The sequence below is a fragment of the Podarcis raffonei genome, chromosome 9 (genome assembly GCF_027172205.1).
Source record: "Podarcis raffonei isolate rPodRaf1 chromosome 9, rPodRaf1.pri, whole genome shotgun sequence".
Taxonomy (NCBI): Eukaryota; Metazoa; Chordata; class Lepidosauria; order Squamata; family Lacertidae; genus Podarcis; species Podarcis raffonei.
The window spans coordinates 5,363,043-5,383,261 of NC_070610.1; the positions used below are offsets into that span (position 1 = coordinate 5,363,043).

At 41.7% G+C, this 20,219-nt stretch overlaps 1 protein-coding gene across 9 annotated transcripts in view; it reads right to left on the bottom strand.

Moving 5' to 3' along the window:
• RGS12 (regulator of G protein signaling 12) overlaps nt 1–20,219 on the bottom strand; it is an 81,875-nt gene that overhangs the window by 19,825 nt on the left and 41,831 nt on the right. For all 9 annotated transcript variants that reach the window (XM_053404301.1, XM_053404297.1, XM_053404299.1 and 6 more), the window contains 9 exons: nt 19,558–19,650; nt 15,385–15,528; nt 13,804–13,974; nt 12,844–12,997; nt 12,357–12,445; nt 10,489–10,683; nt 9,302–9,375; nt 8,658–8,784; nt 5,295–5,391 (listed from right to left, as the gene is read on the bottom strand). In XM_053404301.1, the coding sequence (XP_053260276.1) occupies nt 5,295–5,391; nt 8,658–8,784; nt 9,302–9,375; nt 10,489–10,683; nt 12,357–12,445; nt 12,844–12,997; nt 13,804–13,974; nt 15,385–15,528; nt 19,558–19,650 (1,144 nt within the window). The remainder of the gene's footprint in view (nt 1–5,294; nt 5,392–8,657; nt 8,785–9,301; nt 9,376–10,488; nt 10,684–12,356; nt 12,446–12,843; nt 12,998–13,803; nt 13,975–15,384; nt 15,529–19,557; nt 19,651–20,219) is intronic.

The window sequence follows — 20,219 nt, forward strand, 5'->3', positions numbered from 1 at the left end:
GACTGGAAGGTCGGTGGTTCGAATCCCTGCGACGGGGTGAGCTCCCGTTGCTTGGTCCCAGCTCCTGCCAACCTAGCAGTTTGAAAGCATGTTGAAGTGCAAGTAGATAAATAGGTACCGCTCTGGCGGGAAGGTAATGGCGTTTCCGTGAGCTGTTCTGGTTTCACCAGAAGCGGCTTAGTCATGCTGGCCACATGACATGGAAATACTGCCTGTGGACAAACGTCGGCTCCCTTGGTCAGTAAAACAAGATGAGTGCCACAACCCCAGAGTCCGTTTGCGACTGGACTTAACTGTCAGGGGTTCTTTACCTTTACCTTTACGGGGTACAAAGGGGAGTTTGAGGAAGACGTTTAGGACCCTAAATCTGTCTGAGCACTAGGTGCTTTCAGCCCTACCTCTCAGTGGAAAAGTGGAGGCACCTGAAGCAAAGATGCCAGTTTCAGCCCAATGTTCACAAACATCCCCAAGGAAGGTTCAGACAAACTCGGTCCCACATTGAAAGACAAAGTAAAGAGTGTTGTGGGGCTGTGTGGGCTCCTTCCCCTTTGTGTGCAGCCAGCATGTAAAGGGGTTCTGCATCCATACTGATGCAATGATTTCATGTGATCTGTATGTTGAGTGAAGTGGCTCGTCTAATACGAAGATTGGAATGCAGCTATCATTTGGCTTTTGCAATTCCCCAGATTTTGCACTGTAGTTCTCAGCTAAAAATAGATGCCAAAATTGCATTAAAATGTACTTACAAAACTGACTGATCCATCCATCCCTAGATAAATGCATATGGCCCCTCCACATATCAGCTGAAAATGTGTAGAAATTGGGGATGTTGCTAATACATTCATTATCAAAGGGGCACAGCTAGCCAATGTGACTAAAAGCCATAGAAGGGGGTGGGATATGTCAAGCTGTGCAAATAAACCTCCCCTTTCTGAGAAAAATGCACATACACAGAGTTTCACAGCCCCATGGTTGTTCACAGACATAATAGAACATTTGAAAACAACAAACTAAAATCAGCAACATCATCTAAACAAACAACACGGAACAAAATACTGGTGTTCAGACAGTATGAAAAGCACATCTATACAGCATTAACAAACTTTCTGATGACTATGAGAGAAGGGCCTAAACATGCCTCTGAGAGAGGGAATGCCAGGGCTTAGGCACTACTACAGGGAAAGTCGTGTCCCAGGTACTCACCAAGTACAGCTCAGATGGTGAAAAGACCCAGAGCACAAGATCTTACTATCATGAGGGTGGGAGTAGATGATCCTTCAGATATCCTGCACCCACACTATTCAGGGATTTCAAAGTAACAGCCAGCTATTTGAACTGGGCTCAAAAACCTTCAGGGAGTCGATGCACAGCAATGGAGTCCCAAGATCCCAAGAAGGGGTCCTGTTAACAGACTACCAACAACGCTGTAAACCAGCTGATGTTTACAAATAATCTTCAAAGGAGATTTCCCTTGCAAAGTGCAACCAAAGAATGTATAATAGTGGCCAGATCTGCTTCCTCCAGAAAGTTGGTGACCTAGCCAAAGCTTATTAGCCACAGTCACAATCTGAGTCCAGTAGCATGCCCAAACTATAAACCTGAGCTTTCAGAGGGAGCACTAACAGGCGGAATATCTATTCCCAGATTGGCTTTCCCACTGACCCAAACCACCTGTGTCTTGCCTGAATTAAGTCTTATCACAGCCTCCAAACACTGGTTTAGAGTTTCAATTGACTCCCAAGTGCCTGATGGAAAAGAGAAATAGAACTGGATGTGAACTGCATACTGATGACACTATTCTCCAACACTGTGGACAACTTCTCCCAGTGGTTTCTTACAGATGTCTTGCAGGCCTTTCCAAGTGGTTTCATGTAGCATGGGGAACATGATGGAACTCAAATGAGCAAGTCCCTTCTGGGATCTGCCCTCCAGTTCACTCTGGAACCAACACCAAACAGTGCCCACAAGTCAAATCTGTCAAAGCAGTCTAGAAGGATATCATTGTTTATCAGATAAAAAGTTGCTGAAAGGACCAGCAAAACTAAAAGGAACACACTCCCCCTGTCCGATTCCTAATACAAGCTGTCCACTAGTGCAACAAAGGCAGTTTCAGTACCAAAACCAGGTCTGCATCTAGAAAGTACATACAGTTGTACCTCAAAAGTCGACTCGAATGTTTTAGCTCCCGAGCCTTGCGACTCGAATGTTTTAGCTCCCGAACGCCACAAACCCAGAAGTGTGTGTTCTACTTTGTAAATGTTCTTTGGAACCCAAACGTCTGATGCAGGTTCCACGGCTTCCGATTGGCTGCAAAATGTTTGGAAGCCGTGTCTTGGCTTCCGAACATTTTGGAAGTTGAACGGACTTCCAGAACGGATTCTGTTCGACTTCTGAGGTACAACTGTATAATCTTGAGCCCCTTGCCCAAAAGTCTACAGTTACCCAGGATAATGGGATACAGCATCTTATTATTGCTTCTTTCAAGGTTAATGTAACCTTATTCTCAAGTACTAAATGTTCCATCTGGCCATTCCTCTCCACCAGAATTAGCCAAGAATGGACCAGAAGTGTAAATGGTCAAACACAAACCTCCAAGGATCTTGTTCACTTTCTCAAGCTGCACAAGCTGAAATGTACCCATAACAAACAGAAAAAGCAGATGTATCAGGTACATCCACAGACTCAGCAATTACCCGGTACTCCAAGGAATGAATACCAGCAATTTTAGCTGCACAGTGTTTGCAAATTGGTCACAGCAGGTTAGCAATAATACCTCCCCATCAGACCAAGATAGAATAGGCTCTTTCCTACCCAGAATAGCTCCAGTGATCTACACTGAGCAAACATGAAGACAGTGGTGTGGGTTTTATGGGAAATTTTGTATTGGGGAAATGTTTCCACTACCCTAGAGATCTGATTAAGCACATTTATTTGATATACATTTAGCAAAACACAACTAAAAAGCATTTCATGTTAATTATAAATGCAATTTAAATATCTGAAAAGCTCTCCCCACAGCCAAAGTTGGGTGGCTAGAAATATTTGATCAGGAAAAACATTCAGTAATGTGACTGTAGTGTTGATTAAATGGCATGTTGTACTCAAGCCAATTCTAGCTTTACATCAGGTGAAACCTACTGCTAGGCATACTCAGAGAAGGCTCAATGAAATCACTGCCCTTACATAATTGAAGTCCACTGATTTCAATGGGTCTACTATGACTTAGTTGGATATCACCTTTGGAAATATTTTTATTGGAATACTTGTAAATGATAGTATATTCCCTTATATCAGTGGTTTTCAACCAGTGTGCCGTGGCAACCTGGGGTGCCTTGATTGATGGTCAGGGGTGCCGCAGGCAACACTGGCCTCTGTCCCTCCTTCCTTCTCTCCCTTCTCAGATGCCCTCTTGCATCTCTGCCTCCCAAAGGCTTGCACGGCTGTTTGTTGCAGCAGCCCTGGCTACAAGCTTCCCAGGTGAATAGGGCTCTGGGGCTGGACAGGGGGTGCATCCCAGGTCCCTGTGGGGCAGTGCGAGGAAGCGCCTGTCTTTGGGGTGGGGGGCAGCTCAGAGACCAGGGGCAGCAGCAGCTGCTGCCCAGAGGACTCCCGAGGAGAGGAGAGAGGAGGCGGAGGAAACACTCCACAAGGGAGGCTGTTCAAAAAGGGGTGAGGAGCTGCCAGCTCTGCAGGCAAGGGGTGACATAACTAGGCTCCTGAGCCCCACAGGGGTGCCACAGAAATAATGTACGTAGTTGGTCAAGGAAGCCATGGACCCAAAAAGGTTGAAAACCTCTGCCTTACATTATTTAGATTTTTTAAAGGCATGCATTTAAATCTATAAACATACTAATGCCCATGCCTGAAGAGTGCATAAATATAAGTAATTCCTTCAGAGGAGGAGGAGAAAATTAATTACAACTTTGATTTTAGTTTTGCCCAATTAATCTTCACTCAAAGTGTTGCTAACAATACATTTCTAAAGGTGGAAAAGCATATTAGTTGAAACTATCCCACTATTACTGCAATGCAATAGGCTCTAACCTAAGTCTCACCAGACTTGTTGCATGCCTTCTTCTAGTATCACACTAGCTACCATCCCTTCTCCCTGGTCCACAGGAAACTATTGCCTCTAACGAGTGGGAGAAAGTGCTATAGCTTTATAATGTCAACTATTTTGATCATTTACCCATTTCTGGCACTAGGAAACACCTCCAGAACTGTCAGGAATCCATCTGGATCCTTCCGTCTCCAGGGGTAGACTATTTTAATAGCAACCCCTCTCCCTGCAAATAGAGGCTACAGAAAATCCATATTCATGACAAAGGAGTTATGCTAAACTCCCCCAATCTATACATGCACATATGCTTATGCTGTATATACATATATGCTACAATATGGGTGGGACCCAGTATTAAGACAGGCCCATGGTTCCCATGCAGGCTTGGTCAATGAAATCAGCTCTGTAAGCTTGGTCAAGGAGATACTATCTGATGCCAAGATTTATTTATTTTAACAGAGCTTGCCAGAAAGGGCCTAGACAAAGAGGTGGATTCACAGCAGATTACTAAAGTTCCATCTCCCTGCCAATGTTAGCTTGCTGCTGCAATAGGAAACCTGGTAGACAAAGATGGGACAGATTAATCCTTTCTACCTCATCTAGGCAGCAAGTCTCTATCACACAAACCATATTGGATTGCCCATCCAGGATCAAGCCTTGGGTGCCTGATGTCTTATTGACCAAGCTATCAGCACCAGATGCTTCACTGTCAGGGTTGACTGCCAAAAATTACAGAATATTGTGAGAAAAGGAACAGCTCTCACTTGTCTGAACTTCCTTACCTGAAACACTCCCACTGCCTTGCCACTTTCTGCTCAACACACTGACTATAGTAGCGTTCAGATTTCCCACCTTACAATTCCCTAACCCAATCTTCGGCCACCAAAAGCAAGGATCCCTGTTCAGAACAGAGAAAGCAGCCGAATACAAAAACCAGAGTTCTAAAATACCCCTCTGATACAGTGCTAATAAAATTCCAGGTTTCTGCTTGCAGGTTTCAAACATTCCTGCACTTTTTATTCTTTATTTGGATAAAAAGTGTGACACTTACTGTAACAACTAAATGTAATTACTGTACTCACCTAAATGTAAATAGGTGAGTACCGGCACCTACTTTTCTAGAAAAAAGCACTAGTTCTAAAACAGCTGAAGGCTGGGCAAGGCTGTATTTCTAGGAATGTGAAGTGAAGAAAGCAGCAGACGAATCAGAAATAACCATTTCAGAACTGCTTACCTTTTCCTTTTTTTGGTTGCCTTTCATCTAGAATAACCCGTTGTCCATCAAGATTAGAGATGGGAACACCAAGATCTAATGGTTCCTGTTCACCATTCTGTGGTCAAATTTTGATAAAACAAACTAATTTTAAGTTCTTGCCTTCAAAATTCCCTATATAACAAAGAATTGCTATACATAAGTTATCAGTTAGAGACTGGGGAAGCCATCTTTATTTACCTGCTGGAGCATCTCCCTGTGAGAAGTTACTGTGTCCACCTGCTGGCTCTAAGGAGAGCGGTCCAGCAAGCTATTTAACCTCTAGAAACCAAAGGCCAAAGGGGTCTGTGAGGAGGAGGAGGATAGCTACTTATAAGTAGCAATTCCACCTCAAGTAATTTTACATTTACATAGTTATTTTACATTTTATTTGATCATCCTGTAGTATTAGTGTTTGGATATATTTTTAGTGGGCTCTGTGTGATTTTAATGTAACTATTGATAGTGTGTTTTACTCAAACAATTGTGAGAATCGAAATGGGCGAGGAGTCCAGGACATTACTGACTTGTCCAAAGCAGAATAAAATTGTTATGCCCTCCCAGCTTTGGCTCCTTGAACAGATTCTTTTATGAGTAGTCAATTTGATATTTTATGCGCTGCTGTGCTAACCCATTCTCTTGAGTTGGGCAATCCCAGGAAAAATGCAAAATATAGGGGATTAGCTCCTTACACGGCAAACTTTATTAATTACTAGTACAGTTCAGCAACTTGACCACCAACTATATCAAATAGAATTGAAAAAAATAGCTGTACTGTTAAATTGGCATGGGACCTGCTGGTGAAGGACAGGTAATAACTTTCTTAATAATAATAATGATAGTAAAAAATCTAGGTCATAGTTACTATGATTTTTACTCTGGGAAACATCTGAGTTAAAGCATAACCAAAAAGCCATCCACAAGGATCCCAGCTTGGGAGAAGATGCAATCCAGTGACAATGACTGGTTTTTGGGACAGGTCAGTCTGTAAGATGGTGGCAAAGCAATCTGAAATTATTAATAAGCTGATTTGTAAGTTATACCAAGTTATATCAAGTTATACCAAGGTTCTGCTTGGTGAAGAGGTGAAGCTGCTTGGTAAGATCAGGTTCGCAGCCTGGGGGTGATTCAAGATCCAGCTGTGTCACTGGAGACTCATCTGGCATGACTTGTTTTTGAGAAACCTGTGCTGGGTCTTACTAATCACAGTATCCTTTTCTAAGTGCTCACAGACCAACCGTTTAATTATCAGTTCTGGTATCAATGTCAAGCTGACCAGTCAGAAGTTACCAGGGTCGTCTTTTCCTCCCTTTCTGAATTGCCCTCCTCCAGTCTGCAGGGACCTCACCTGTTCTCCAAGAATTCTCAAAGATGATAGACAGAGGCTCAGAGATCACACCCACAAGCTCTTTTTGTACCTTTGGGTGCAGCTCATCAGGCCCTGGAGATGTGAATTCATTTAAACTAGCTAGGTGTTCTTTTCCTTTCTTGGACTGCAGCTCCCTCCTAGCATCATTTATTCTGTTATCATGTTGGAGCACAAGTCCTTGATCTATGGTTGACAGCTCCACCCTAAATCCTACTTGTGCCTCTGCTAGAATGTCTTCCTGATTCATCCAATCCACTAGTTTATTACAGAGGTGGGCAGCGTCTAGTTTACTAATTATACTTTAAAGACTAATCGGTCTATAATTAGACGGTTCAGATCTATTCCCTTTCTTATATTGTGGTATGATAATTGCTAATCCCCAATTGTCAGGAATAATTGCTGACTGATCAATGCTGGTAAACAAGGCGACTAGCAGTTGGGCCCACTATTCAACACTGGCTTTAAATAGCTCAGAAGGAATATTATCTACCCCTGGGACTTTGCCTTGTTTGAGATTTACAGTAAACTGACACACTTCCTCTATAGCAGGCATGTCCAAAGTCTATTTCGGGGGTCTAATCCGGCCTGCCAGCCGATTTAATCCAGCCCCCCATGGCAGTATATGTCCTGGGGTAAAAGCCTAAAAAAAGCTCAGCAACTCTGGTTGGCCCTCACGCACGTTCACTTCATCAAATCTGGCCCTCTTTGAAAAAAGTTTGGGCACCCCTGCTGTGGGTTAAACCACAGAGCCTAGGACTTGTCGATCAGAAGGTTGGCGGTTCGAATCCCTGCGACGGGGTGAGCTCCCATTGCTCAGTCCCGGCTCCTGCCAACCTAGCAGTTCGAAAGCACCTCAAAGTGCAAGTAGATAAATAGGTACTGCTCTGGCAGGAAGGTAAATGGCATTTCTGTGTGCTGCTCTGGTTCGCCAGAAGCGGCTTAGTCATGCTGGCCACATGACCCAGAAGCTGTACGCCGGCTCCCTCGGCCAATAAAGCGAGATGAGCGCCGCAACCCCAGAGTCGGCCATGACTGGACCTAATGATCAGGGGTCCCTTTGCTTTGCTTTGCTCTATAGTAACAGAGGGCCATTTTGGGCCAGCACTGCTTGTGATGATTGGTTGGTTGCTTGGATATAGAGAATGGAAATTTGTTTCCCAGACCCCAGTCGGATAGCATATTCCACTTCAGATGGGGTGTTTTACCATTCTTTTGCAACTACTCTCCAAAAGGTGGCTGAATCTCTCCTCAAGGAGGCTTCTATTAAGCATTGCCATGCTTCCCTTTGAACCTGATTCTTTTTAAAATATATCAGAGATTTGTATGTCCTCTTAAGTTTGAACCACGCTGCCAGAAGTGCAGTTAGATTAGCTGCCCTATGAATCTTTAATTTTTCCAACAAAGTATGTTTCATGGCAATACATTCCTGATCAGCCCAGGTTTACTGGGCTGTGAAGACCATCGCCCTACCTTTTTTGGACTCAGACAGATCTGAAGATAAGAGATCATATCCTAAAACAAAGCTATTCATGTTTCAGGAGAAGAGGTATTTAATAGGGTGTCTCGCATGAATAAGCATTTGACAAATGTATAGTGTTAACACACATATTATTGCTATCTACCTTTACTTCCTATTCTTTCAGATTTGATAACCGCAAAAGTAAATGCACACATGCATCTAGAGTCTTCAAACATATATCAGTAGTAGAAAAAGAGAGTTCAGAAGTAAAGGATAATGGTGTCCCAAATAAGCTTAAAAATCTTGTATATTGTGGGATCAAAGTAACAGACACATAGGTGTTTTGTTTTTCTAAAAAAAACAACCCGGAATGAAATACCTTGACTGTATTATTTGTACTTCAATATATGGTGCTTCCTATATAAAGGTATTACAAATATGCTATAAAACAACCTGTATATTCTTCTGCATATAAGCAAAGCTAAAGATTTTAAACATATTCTAATAAATTACTTACTAGCCTTGCCACAAGATTATTAAGATTTAAACCATATTTTGCAACCACTGGTCGAAGGACTTCTGTTACTGGTTTGGTAGGTTTAGCTTTTAAGCCAACAGATCTATTGATAGGAATGAGATCCAACCTAAAATATATGAAAACATTCAGTAAGTCTTTGCCATTAAAAGCCATTCAGAACATATAAGAATTTTGCAATCATGTTAGGGTATCTGAATACATGAGAAGCTGTGAACAATGTATTTTGTTCAGTGTAGCTTCACTTATAGGCGCATCAGTTTTACAGATCTACTGCACCCTTTGCGTTCTTGAGAAAGACTGCAATTATTGTCTCTGCAGCAATTGCCCCAAAGGTGCTGTTCTGGTACAACATCCAGAGTAGCTTCTGTCGAAGAAGCTGAAAACCAAATGAACTCTGCTGCCTTGCCTGCCCTGCCGCTGGTGGAGAAGCAGTGCTGGCAGTGGCGCCAGTTTCTGGTGAGATCTCTCACCAAAATCTTGTGAGATCTCACAGAACACACAAGATCTTGTGAGATTTCAGTGGTATCTCACGAGATCTCATGCTCTTGTTTTGCCTCAGGCAGAGAAACGGGACACAATGTGCTATCAACTTTAAAAGCCACAGGAGGAGGTTTTTTCCTTACCGAAATAAAGTTCTCTTTTCTAAACGAAGAGCTCGAGAATCCAGAATGCTGCTGTCCTGATGCAATACAAGTGGCTACAACCATAGAAGGAACAGAAGAACATGGTAATAGAAATGGTATTTAGGGAGGAAATTAATCTATCAAAAACAGGAAACAGTACTTTCAGTACAGTGCTTACGTGCAAACTACTACTTAGGACTTTTCTGAGATTTTGTGGAATACATATATATGTATATATTTCAAGGTGATTCCTCATGCCTACCTGCTTTGTTGGGAATAGCTGAGGAAGAGGATTGCAAACTCCACACCTTTCTAACAGCTAAGGAACCGAGTGCAGAAACTGCCTCTGCCTCCCTCTCCTTTCCCACTCATTATGGGAAATATTGTACAAGAACAGTATGAGCGTATGTATGCAACATATTTTAAAATTATGTTCTCATTTTGTGTTAATGTACATAACATTATTATTAAAAGCAATGTCATGCAATATCAGAAATAAATGCAGATAAAGGAAGTGACAAAGGATTTTGGAAATTCATAACTACTCCACCTGCCAATGCCCTGTGACTGCAGAGCTGATGGGATCTATGAGACGAAGGTCTCCTGGGAGACTACACACCCTGCCTCCCAGGAACCTGGATTCTTCTATTGGCCAATGAAGAATCAGTTGCTCCAATGCTTGCTTTCCTCTGCCCTCCCTATTCCCTTTTCCTTTTCTCTCATCTCCCCATATAAGCACATTCAACCATGTTGATCTGCGATATTGGCACTTTTAGAAGTGCCACATAATGTTTGTTCTTCACATGCAAGAAACTGATCCTTCGGTGCGTCAGCACCTATACTCTGGTATCCCCTGTCCTTCATGGTATCCTTCATGGTATTGTTTTACTGTCAGCTAAAACTTTTGTTTAAGCAATCCTACTCAAACATTTTCTGACATGTATTTTAATATGTATTTTATTATGTATAGTTTAAAACCTGTTGAATTTATTTATATTTTAATTTTTTCTTTTGTGAACTTGTTTTTAACATCAGACTTTATCAGTACTTTTAAAGTATGTTTCATATGTTATGTAAACAACTTGTAGGTTTTGATAACTAAGTGGTATACAAATCCTGTTAAATAAAACAAAATGTCTGCTAGACTGTGAACATGCAGGCAATGCTTAGAATACCAAATTAAGTACCTTGTCTCCACCAATTAGAAACAGATCTACTGCAGCTATGTTAATGCCTTGTTTCTCACAGAATCCAGATAACATCTCTTTGATTGAGAATCCAGCTTTAACAGCCATTGTATATGATGAGCCATCTGGAAGGTTTATATGGCAGCATTTAGAAGTCTTCTCTTTCTCAGTCGCAGATGCCCTATAGGAGTCAAACTTTCAAGAGACAAGACCGCAGGTTAATATTCAACGGCAAATGAAAATAACAAGCAGAGAAGAAAGGCTACTTGGAAAACAGCATTACAAGCCAAATACCACTGTATGAAAAATAAAGAAAAGAATACTGTAAAGAAAAATACTTGATGTTTAACTTTCCTTTGTTAAATTATTGTGCAAGCAGAATTAAATATTGTTATTCTCTTATAAGAAGCTGCCATTCTATACACTACATACTCTCTCCTTGTTAATGAGGGCTAGCAGGGATGAAAGAGTTAAGCCTTATGGTGAACTATATCTGCAACACATTTTATCTATAAGTATTTTTGCATGTATAGTATTGTTGCATGTTTATGTGCTCTTAAGAAGGATCTAAGAAGGATGCTGACAAGCTGGAATACGTGCAGAAGTGGGCAACCAAGTTGACCAAGGGTCTGGAAACCAAGCCTTATGAAGAACGGTTGAAGAAGATGGGTATGTTTAGCCTGGGAAAGAGGAGACTGAGAGGAGATATGGTAGCCATCTTCAAGTATCTCAAAGCCTGTTACAAGCAAGAGAGAACAAGCTTGTTTTCTCCTGCTCTGGAGGGTAAGACTCGAACCAATGGCTTCAAGTTACAAGAAAGGAGATTCTGACTAAACATCAGGAAGAACTTTCTGACAGCAAGAACTGTTCGACAGTGGAATGGACTCCCTTGGGAGATTGTAGACTCTCCTTCCTTGGAGGCTTTTAAGCAGAGGTTGGATGGCCATCTGTCAGGGATGCTTAATTGGGATTCCTGAATTGTAGAGAGTTGGACTAGAAGACCCTTGAAGTCCCTTCCAACTCTACAATTCTATTCTATGTTTCTATGATTAATATTTTAGGAAAACATATGCGCAGTAATGCATATAATAATGTGTATAAAAATGTTAAAATTGTTAGTCAGCCAACTATATATTCGATATCCAACAACCTGAGCATCAAAGAGCACATGAAATGCAAAATATTATTACAAAACACAAATGTTTAGGGCGGTAGGCTAGAAAAAATGTCTTATAAATGCAAATTACTACAGCATGCAATATAATTCTCACTAGAGCATACTTCCTTCAGATAAAATAAATAGTTTAGTGATACATGCTTTGCATGTAGTAGATTCTGGGTTCAATCCATGGCATCTCCAGTTAAAGCTACAGGGGATGTGAAAGACCTTTAACTTCCTACTTGATAATGTTTTTAAAGCAATGCAAATGACCATTTCAAAGATAAGCAGTAAGCTCCATTGAATTATGAGTTAAGCATATGCCGTGGATATCAAAGGGCCTTCAAAATGTTTAACTTTGGCTAGGCTGTGTTCAGTGTGATTTGCTGTCTTTAAAAAAAAATCTTTCACCTTTCATTTTATACACACGCACACTTTCAATTACAGTAACAAATTATTGAATGTAGCTGCATTTTGATTATCTATACTATTTAAAATGCAAAACTTGTTCTCTCCTTTAACATTTGCACATTATTTTTGCATAATGAAACACCACATCCTATTTTCTGTCAGGCAGCTGGACTTCTGCCTACCAAGCAGTATTTTTCTGACTCATCTCCGGGTGTTTTAACTTAGGGAGTACAGTTATTCAAGTTTTTACCCCCATGTTCTCCCTGACACATTTTTGGTCCTAACATGCAAGCCTTACCATTTCAAGACTTGCAGATGATGACAATGAGTCTTGAGATTCATGTCTGTAGGACAATCCATTGGCTTGAGAGGAATCTGTACAGCAATCTTAAAATCACGGAGAGTGCAATTAATTTAAACATATAGTAACAATCTTATTAGACAACTTTCAATCACCAGAGCAGAATTTTCAAATAAAATGCTGAGTACATGTCACGTGTAGAATTATGGAAACAGCTTCCTAATCATGCTTTAAGATAAAAAAAACATAATGCTCTGTCCACTGCAGTCAACTAAACATGCTTGAGAATATAAACAGTGTCTATAATTCTATGTTTGCAAATTAAGCTGCTGTGACCATCAAAAGTATGGAACTCTGAACAAGAAGCTTCAAATATGGCTATGACTTATGTTGTAGAGATGTTCAGACTTCAGACGAATAATACCGTTAGTAATCATAATGATAATATCATTAATAATAACATTATTTTAATATTAAAACTTACCTTTGGGATAATCACCATTCTCCTTTTTCTTCTGAGATCTCCCCAAACTCTTGCTTCTAGACCACGAAAAAAATGTTCCTTTTTTTTTTCTTTCAAGGTCTTCCTCTCCCGATTCTTCATTTAAAGATCGCCCAGACTTGGATTTTCCACTTAACTATCATAATGTAATTTTAAAAAAAGAAAAACAGCTGGAAATGTTGTGCTAATTTAATCAGAGCAGCACTTATACTTTCCGATATAGCTAATTATTATAGCCCAATTCACAACTAACCTTTCATACAAGTGACTGCCCCAACAAGCCTTGGGCTCTCTCTTCTTTCCCTTCGCATGTGACAAGAGAGCACACTCCACTTCCTGCTTCTCCTTCCCAAAAAACTCCTTTCAAGCAACTCCTCTTCTGTCTGCTCATCCCCATTCTCCCTGCTATCCCAAGCCTAGTTTTAAAAGGTGACAGTTTTCGTGTAGTAACCTCCATTAGCACAGACACAAGGACTTCCCCTGCTGGGCCAGCTTAATTGCTTCTATCCCAGGTGAGACCCTGGCCTGGAAAGGGAACTTAACTTCTTCCCTTTAATACTCCAAAAATCAGCTAAATCCTACCCCTTTATTATTTTCTAACATTCACAAACTCTAGCAGTTATGGGTGCCCTTGCAGCCCAAACTCTGTTACCCCAAATCTGTAAATTCTTGCACCAATACAGATATCATGTGGAACTGCAACTCATCTAAATGTGGAACAGAATGCTTCTGATCTTTTGCTATGGTGCTAGAAAAAATAGAAGAAAGGTGGCAAAATAAAAGCTTGAAGCTCACTTTAGCACATTTATTACATCTGACCCAGACCCTCATGTCAGCATAGGGCACTATAAGCAAAAGTGGCTATATTTTCCTATACATCCAGAAAATCAACAAACAAAAAATGCTTGATTGTAAATGATTGGTCATGTAAGAGACAGAAACCTTTTTTGGTGTTGATCGCTCAGAACCAAAGCTGTGTTTAGAAGTAGGGCTGCAGGGAGCGTACTGGGGATCAGGAACAGGGCGACCTTCTACTTCTGCCAAAATACAGTCTTGGTAAAGTGGAGATTTCAGAAAACGTGTATAACTGTCAAACTTCATCAAGTTGAAAATCTGAGAAGCAAACACATCAACATCTCAAAAACAACAACACTGAATGAAGCTTTTGCAAGCATCATTTTTTAAAAAATGCTAAACATTAGCATAAAGATAGTAATTTGTCCTAAGAGTGCCTGCAGTTTAGGAAGAAAATGGAAGCTACATCTAATTTCCGTGAACTGTTGTAAATAAAATAAGTTCCTGCACAACTGCAAATAAAAGACTATTGTCATAAATGTTACCATGTAAATGACTTTTACACTCCAGTGTTTTCAATAAGAGAGATTGTGCTTACTATTTAAAAGTGCTTAGTTTTAAAAAGTGCTTCATTTTGGCTGAATCTGATCCATGGCACCAGGAAAACTGAAGTTCATATCCTTGGTGCATATGAGCAGATTCTGTTACCTTCCCTGCATTAAAAAACAACCTGTCCAATGTATCTGTATCTATATCTGTATCTCTTGGGGAAATGCTGGTTGGAGACACTGCAGAACAACTGGGATTTCTTATTCTGGGTAACTGAAAAACTAAAGACTTGAAAGTCTTTACCAATTTATGTTTAATGCTGTACATTACATTAAATCTAATATGATGAAAGGTATTTCAAAAATGTGAAAATAATCTGAACTGAGATTGATACTATTTGGATTAATTTATCACTCTCTGCACCTTCTGGATATTTTGCTCATTTCTGCTTTGTGATATTGCACCTCTGGTGTATTCTTTTCCCTTGGAGGTTTTTAAGCAGAGGCTGGATGGCCATCTGCCATGTGTGCTTTAGCTGAGATTCCTGCATTGCAGGGGGTTGGTCTAGATGACCCTCAGAGTCCCTTCCAACTCTACTGTTCTATGATTCTGTGAAATTATGATTGGGATTGAGTGTGAGTGGAAGAGAAGCATTGAGCCTAGAACTGGAGAAAAAACCCATACTGTGTACGTCTAAATGCATGCGCAGTGAGTCTGCTCTGGTTCTGCATTCACCCTGTTTTGGTCAGATGCACAGCCTTCTCTTAATCGCTGAGACTGGGAGTGAAAGCCACTCATCCAGGTCACAACAGTGTTGCTGGTTATCACAAAAGCCAACCAATCACAAACACCCTCCCCCTTCAGAACAGTTTTTCAAGTTAAAAAAAATCTGGTTTTATTTAAGGTAACAAATAAATGTTTAACTGGATAACTTGCAAGGCTATTGGGGTGCAGAGGAGTGAAGAGGGATAAAGACGAAAGCAGGCTAGGAAGACAAGCATGTGCATAATCTGAGGCGTGCAAGCTGTGGGAAGCGATCTTTACCCAGTAGCAGGGGGTGGAAAGCACATTTTCACCCACCCACAGCTATGCCCAACATTTTCTGTGTTACATCACATCACGAGCAAAGCCTCTCTTATAAGCTCTCCAAAACGTACTTTCTAACATTTCAAAAATCACCTGAAGCTGTTGATCCTTGAACATATCTGGATGCGGTGCATTGAGAACATCATCTGCCAACTGTGCTTGGCTATCAATATTAACCGGGGTTGTAGCTTTGCTACATAAAAACTTATTAAAGATCTCCCGAGCTCTGAAAGAAAGCTACAAAGCACAAGTCCTGTTATTCACCTGGAAGCAAAACAACTTGCAAAGTAATTAAGGAATCAGGGTCAAACTAGATGTGGTGTTAAATGTGTGAATGCATTTAACATGCCTAACATTTTTTCTTTTAAATAAGAGCAGCTTGGGGGCATCAGGATCAGGACTGCAGCACACAAGGAGAAAATACTTAATCCCTCCCCACTAGCACCTACCTGAAACAGCAATTTCTCCCTGGGTGGGGGGATTTCCATTGATAACTATGATGTGGGGGAAAGATTAAAATCCCTACATGCAGGCCCCAGCCCCAGTCCTCAGTAAAAAGGTAAAGGTAAAGGTACCCCTGGCCATTAGGTCCAGTTGCAGATGACTTTGGGGTTGCACGCTCATCTTAGCTCTATAGGCCGAGGGACCCGGCGTTCGTCCGCAGACAGCTTCCAGGTCATGAGGCCAGCACGACTAAGCCGCATCTTGCGAAACCAGAGCAGTGCACGGAAACGCCGTTTACCTTCCCGCAGGAGTGGTACCTATTTATCTATTTGCACTTGAAGTGCTTTTGAACTGCGAGGTGGGCAGGAGCAGGGACTGAACAACGGGAGCTCACCCCGTCGCGGGGATTCGAACTGCCAACCTTCTGATCGGCAAGTCCTAGGCTCTGTGGTTTAGACCACAGAGCTACCCCATTGCCCAGTACCTCATATTTAAAATAAAAACTAGACACTTCCAAGAATTCACAAATTTAATATCACATTGAGTCTGGCCCTTGCTACAGGATCTGCAAACTACTCTCATCAGACTTTTTAACAATCCAACAGGGCTCCCAGAATACCCTGCCAGGGCTCTCTCCCTGGGTGTTAGGGCAGCCTTATGTGACTGCAGAGTGGCAATGAGAAACCCTGGTACAGACGGTGGTCTGGTCTGCAGCAGTTACCTTGCATTTGCTACTATTACTTATTAAATGCATAATTCAAGGTGACTTGCAAAACAAATTCTACAATCAAAACAAATTAAAAGCCAATATAAAAATACAGCTTAAAAAGTACAACATCTGTTTTGCAGCTGCTCTTTTGTGCTTTTTAATTCCCTTAGATCTCCCCCAAAATCTTAAAAAGTAAATTATCTATTAATTTTCTTCTAATGTGCTAATGTCTATTATTACAGTTACCAAATATCAGAAAAATATCAACTTGGAATTATTCAATTAAATGTATAAAGTGAGTTTCTTGCCTCACCTTTCCCCAGATCTTTCACCAACTGAAAATAATTTACCAGTCCAGAGAAAGTTTCAAACAGAGAGCCCCATTTTTTCCTCAGACCAAGGCTGATAGACCTCACATCCAAATGGTTAAGACCTTAGAACCTGAGCCTGAGAGACTCTCCAGATGAAGAGCAGCTAAACTTTCAGAGAACAGAACCCTCTCAAAGATACAACACAGCTCCAAAGAGATAATAAAGTATTAACTCATATATTGATCCCCTTTACAAATAATAAAGATATGTAAGAATAAAAGTGTTCTCCACCTGTGAGTTCCATGGTTATTGAGAATAAAGGGTTATTGAGAATAAATATTTATTTAAGAAATAAAATCATGCCATATAGCAAAAAAAGAAAAAAAAAGGGGGAAAAGGAAAGGTCATTCAAGCTCTGCCCTTTAGATACTTCCAGTTTATGAGATATCATTTCAAGGGGGCAAGTTGCCAAACGCTAGAGTAAAAGCAATCCAAATTCTTGAGATTGAAGGTCTTCTAGGTTTTGGCAACAGAGCCCTGGGCTGCTGTTGATGAAAGATAAGCTCTTTGCTTTTCAAAACCCATTCTGTTTCCATATACATTTTCAAAAGTGCCAGGTGGAAAGATGGAGTAATAGTTTGTTTAGTTATCAAATAGATCTTTGTACTTTCGTCCTTCCAGGCTGTGACGCTATATGGTTTACATTTTTTATTCTTTCTTTTCCAACTTTTTGTTATGTCTGCACTTTTCTTTAAACAAATCAATAAAATATTAAATATACATATAATAAAATATAGCTCTCTTTCATCTGAAGAAAGCCTATTAGTTCTGGTTGAAAAAAAGTTATGCGCTATAGGTTTGTCATAAGGCCTGTTTTCCAAAACAAAGTGACCAAGAAAATAGGCTTCTTAGGTACACACAGGCCCCACTTTCTCAACATGGTATGTTCCCAGGAAATCGTTCGTTCCCTTAAAATTGTTCGTTAGGCAAGCATTCACATAACAAGTCAATGATTTCCATTATTTTCTATGGAAACATTTCTAATCCATGCTTTCTCTCCCTGTGCATTCTGCCCGAAACTGCTTCAGCCAATCAGCAAAAGCCAAATGAAGGAAAAACTGATTTGTTCAATTTCCACTCCTCCCTCCCTCCATCCCTTCCCTGGTTTCTGCCCAAAATGACTGCTGCTGACCAGCAAGCCACAAACAAGTAAACAGGTCGGCCAACTCCAGCTGTTCGGATCTCTGAATCAGCCGTTGGCGTAGAGAGGTTGGGGCATTAATTCCTTGTGTTTGGGTAACTGAAATTTCGGATAACTAGCTTTCCAGCAGAGGGACCTGTGTGTGTGTTGTGTATCAGGTCCATGTGCGAAGGGGAAGGCAACTCTTTGCAGCATTTGTTGTGCTCCTCTTCACAACAGCCCCCTCCATGCTTCTAGCCAATGTGTTGAGGGGGCAGTAGAACTGTACTTGCTGGCCCTACCCCCAGACCCAACACACCCCTCCCTGACATCTCAGCATTGCACATAATGTTTGCAAGTAAGCCCCACTCAGTGTGTAAGTGTCAGCAATGGGGTTGGCAAGCAGACTTCTGCTGCTCACTCCATATTTCGACTTCAATTGGACTGCAATATGCATATTTCACATATTTGATTACAGCTTAATGTGCTGTTCTGAAAAATAAGTGAATGAATGAATGAGGGGGCAGGACAGCCTTCCTTACCAGGGTCTAGGAGGCCCTTGTGATATCTTGAGAAAGAGCCTCCAGAGTCCTTGCACAACCCTCCCAGAGTCCCAGAGATCTTTCCACGTTGCCTTCCAGGCTCTGGGAAGCTCCTACATGATTTTGTGGGGCTGTCCGATATCTCACAACATCTCAGGTGGCGGGTACAGTTCTGGGGTGTCGTGAAATCCCCGAGGGAAGTAACACCTGCATAAAAGTAACCCCCAGGGAAAGTAACTACCTGCTTGGTCAGTTTGTTCTGAAAGAGGGGCACTGTGGCAATACTAAATGGCACGTCCTTTTGCTTAAAACTTGTCCTGCCTTTCACTCTTCAACTGCAAAGCCAGTGCCAGTGGTACTTCTGTGGCCACTGGACCAGGCATTTCTCAGCTCCCAAATATGCCTAAGGTAAAGGTACCCCTGCCCGTACGGGCCAGTCGTGACCGACTTTAGGGTTTGCGCGCTCATCTCGCTCTAGAGGCCGGGAGCCGGCGCTGTCCGAAGAAACTTCCGGGTCACGTGGCCAGCGTGCTGAAGCTGCAGCTGGCGAGCCAGCACCAGCGCCGCGCACGGAAACGCCGTTTACCTTCCCGCTAAGTAAGCGGTTCCTATTTATCTACTTGCACTTAGGGGTGCTTTCGAACTGCTAGGTGGGCAGGAGCTGGGACCGAAGGGCGGGAGCTCACCCCACCGCGGGGATTTGAACCGCCGACCTTACGATCAGCAAGTCCTAGGCACTGAGGTTTTACCCACAGCGCCACCCGCGTCCCATAATGGTAATGCTAAAGCCTTACCAATGGCACAAGCATGAGAGAAGGGTAGGGTAGTGCCCACACTGCCAAGTGGATGGATCTCACCCGAAGGAGGGGGGAATTGTTGCACAGAATCTCAAACATTTACAGTTGTATTCTCCTGATATGCCATTCACCTTGGTTCAGGAAAAGGAACCCTGAACTGCGAATCCTTACGGCTTACCCCAACCAAGCTAAAACCATGAAGACCTTCTCCAAAAAATTATACAGAACTAAGTTACTAGTAGTTCATATATAACATAAGCAGCACATGGCCACATGGTCCTACCTCTTTTTTGTCATGAGCGGATATGTGGTTAAAATATTCACAGGCCTGCCAGAATAAAATATTTTCTTCACTAAATTCCTTCCGTAAAAATTCCTAGAAAAAGAAAAGTGAATAGCTGTCACTCAAAGACGGCCTGATTCAAAAGTAATTACAATATTCCAGAGACTGTTAGGTCTCAATTTCTTTACCTTTAAGTAACTTTTCCATAGAGGGGAGTCTGGGAGATAAGAGGGTTGCAGACATGGTCCAATGATACTTTTTCAATGAAACAATAATTTCCTGTATTCAAATGGCTTCACACTTCCATTAACTGATAGCCCACTTCACTCACTGAACAAAGAGTGGGACTGACCTGTTGACTCTGCCGCCAACATTGAGCAGCCAGGCTAGCCCTGTCTACAACTTGTGCGCAATGAGCATAGCTGCTTATGCATAGGTGTTCCTCTTCAGGAGGCTTGTGATCAATGCATGGAAGTTGGCAGCTGGGGAGAGTCCGGCTGTGTGAAGTTGAGGGCATGGCCAGCAGTGTAGCCCGACTCATGTTCTGTTCATGGAGCCCCTTCATGTGACACACACATGGGTTCTGTAGACTTCACATTGCTGGAATTAGGATTCAATCTAAGATTTGCCCAGCAATCTCTTTAATTAGCCCCACTGATTAC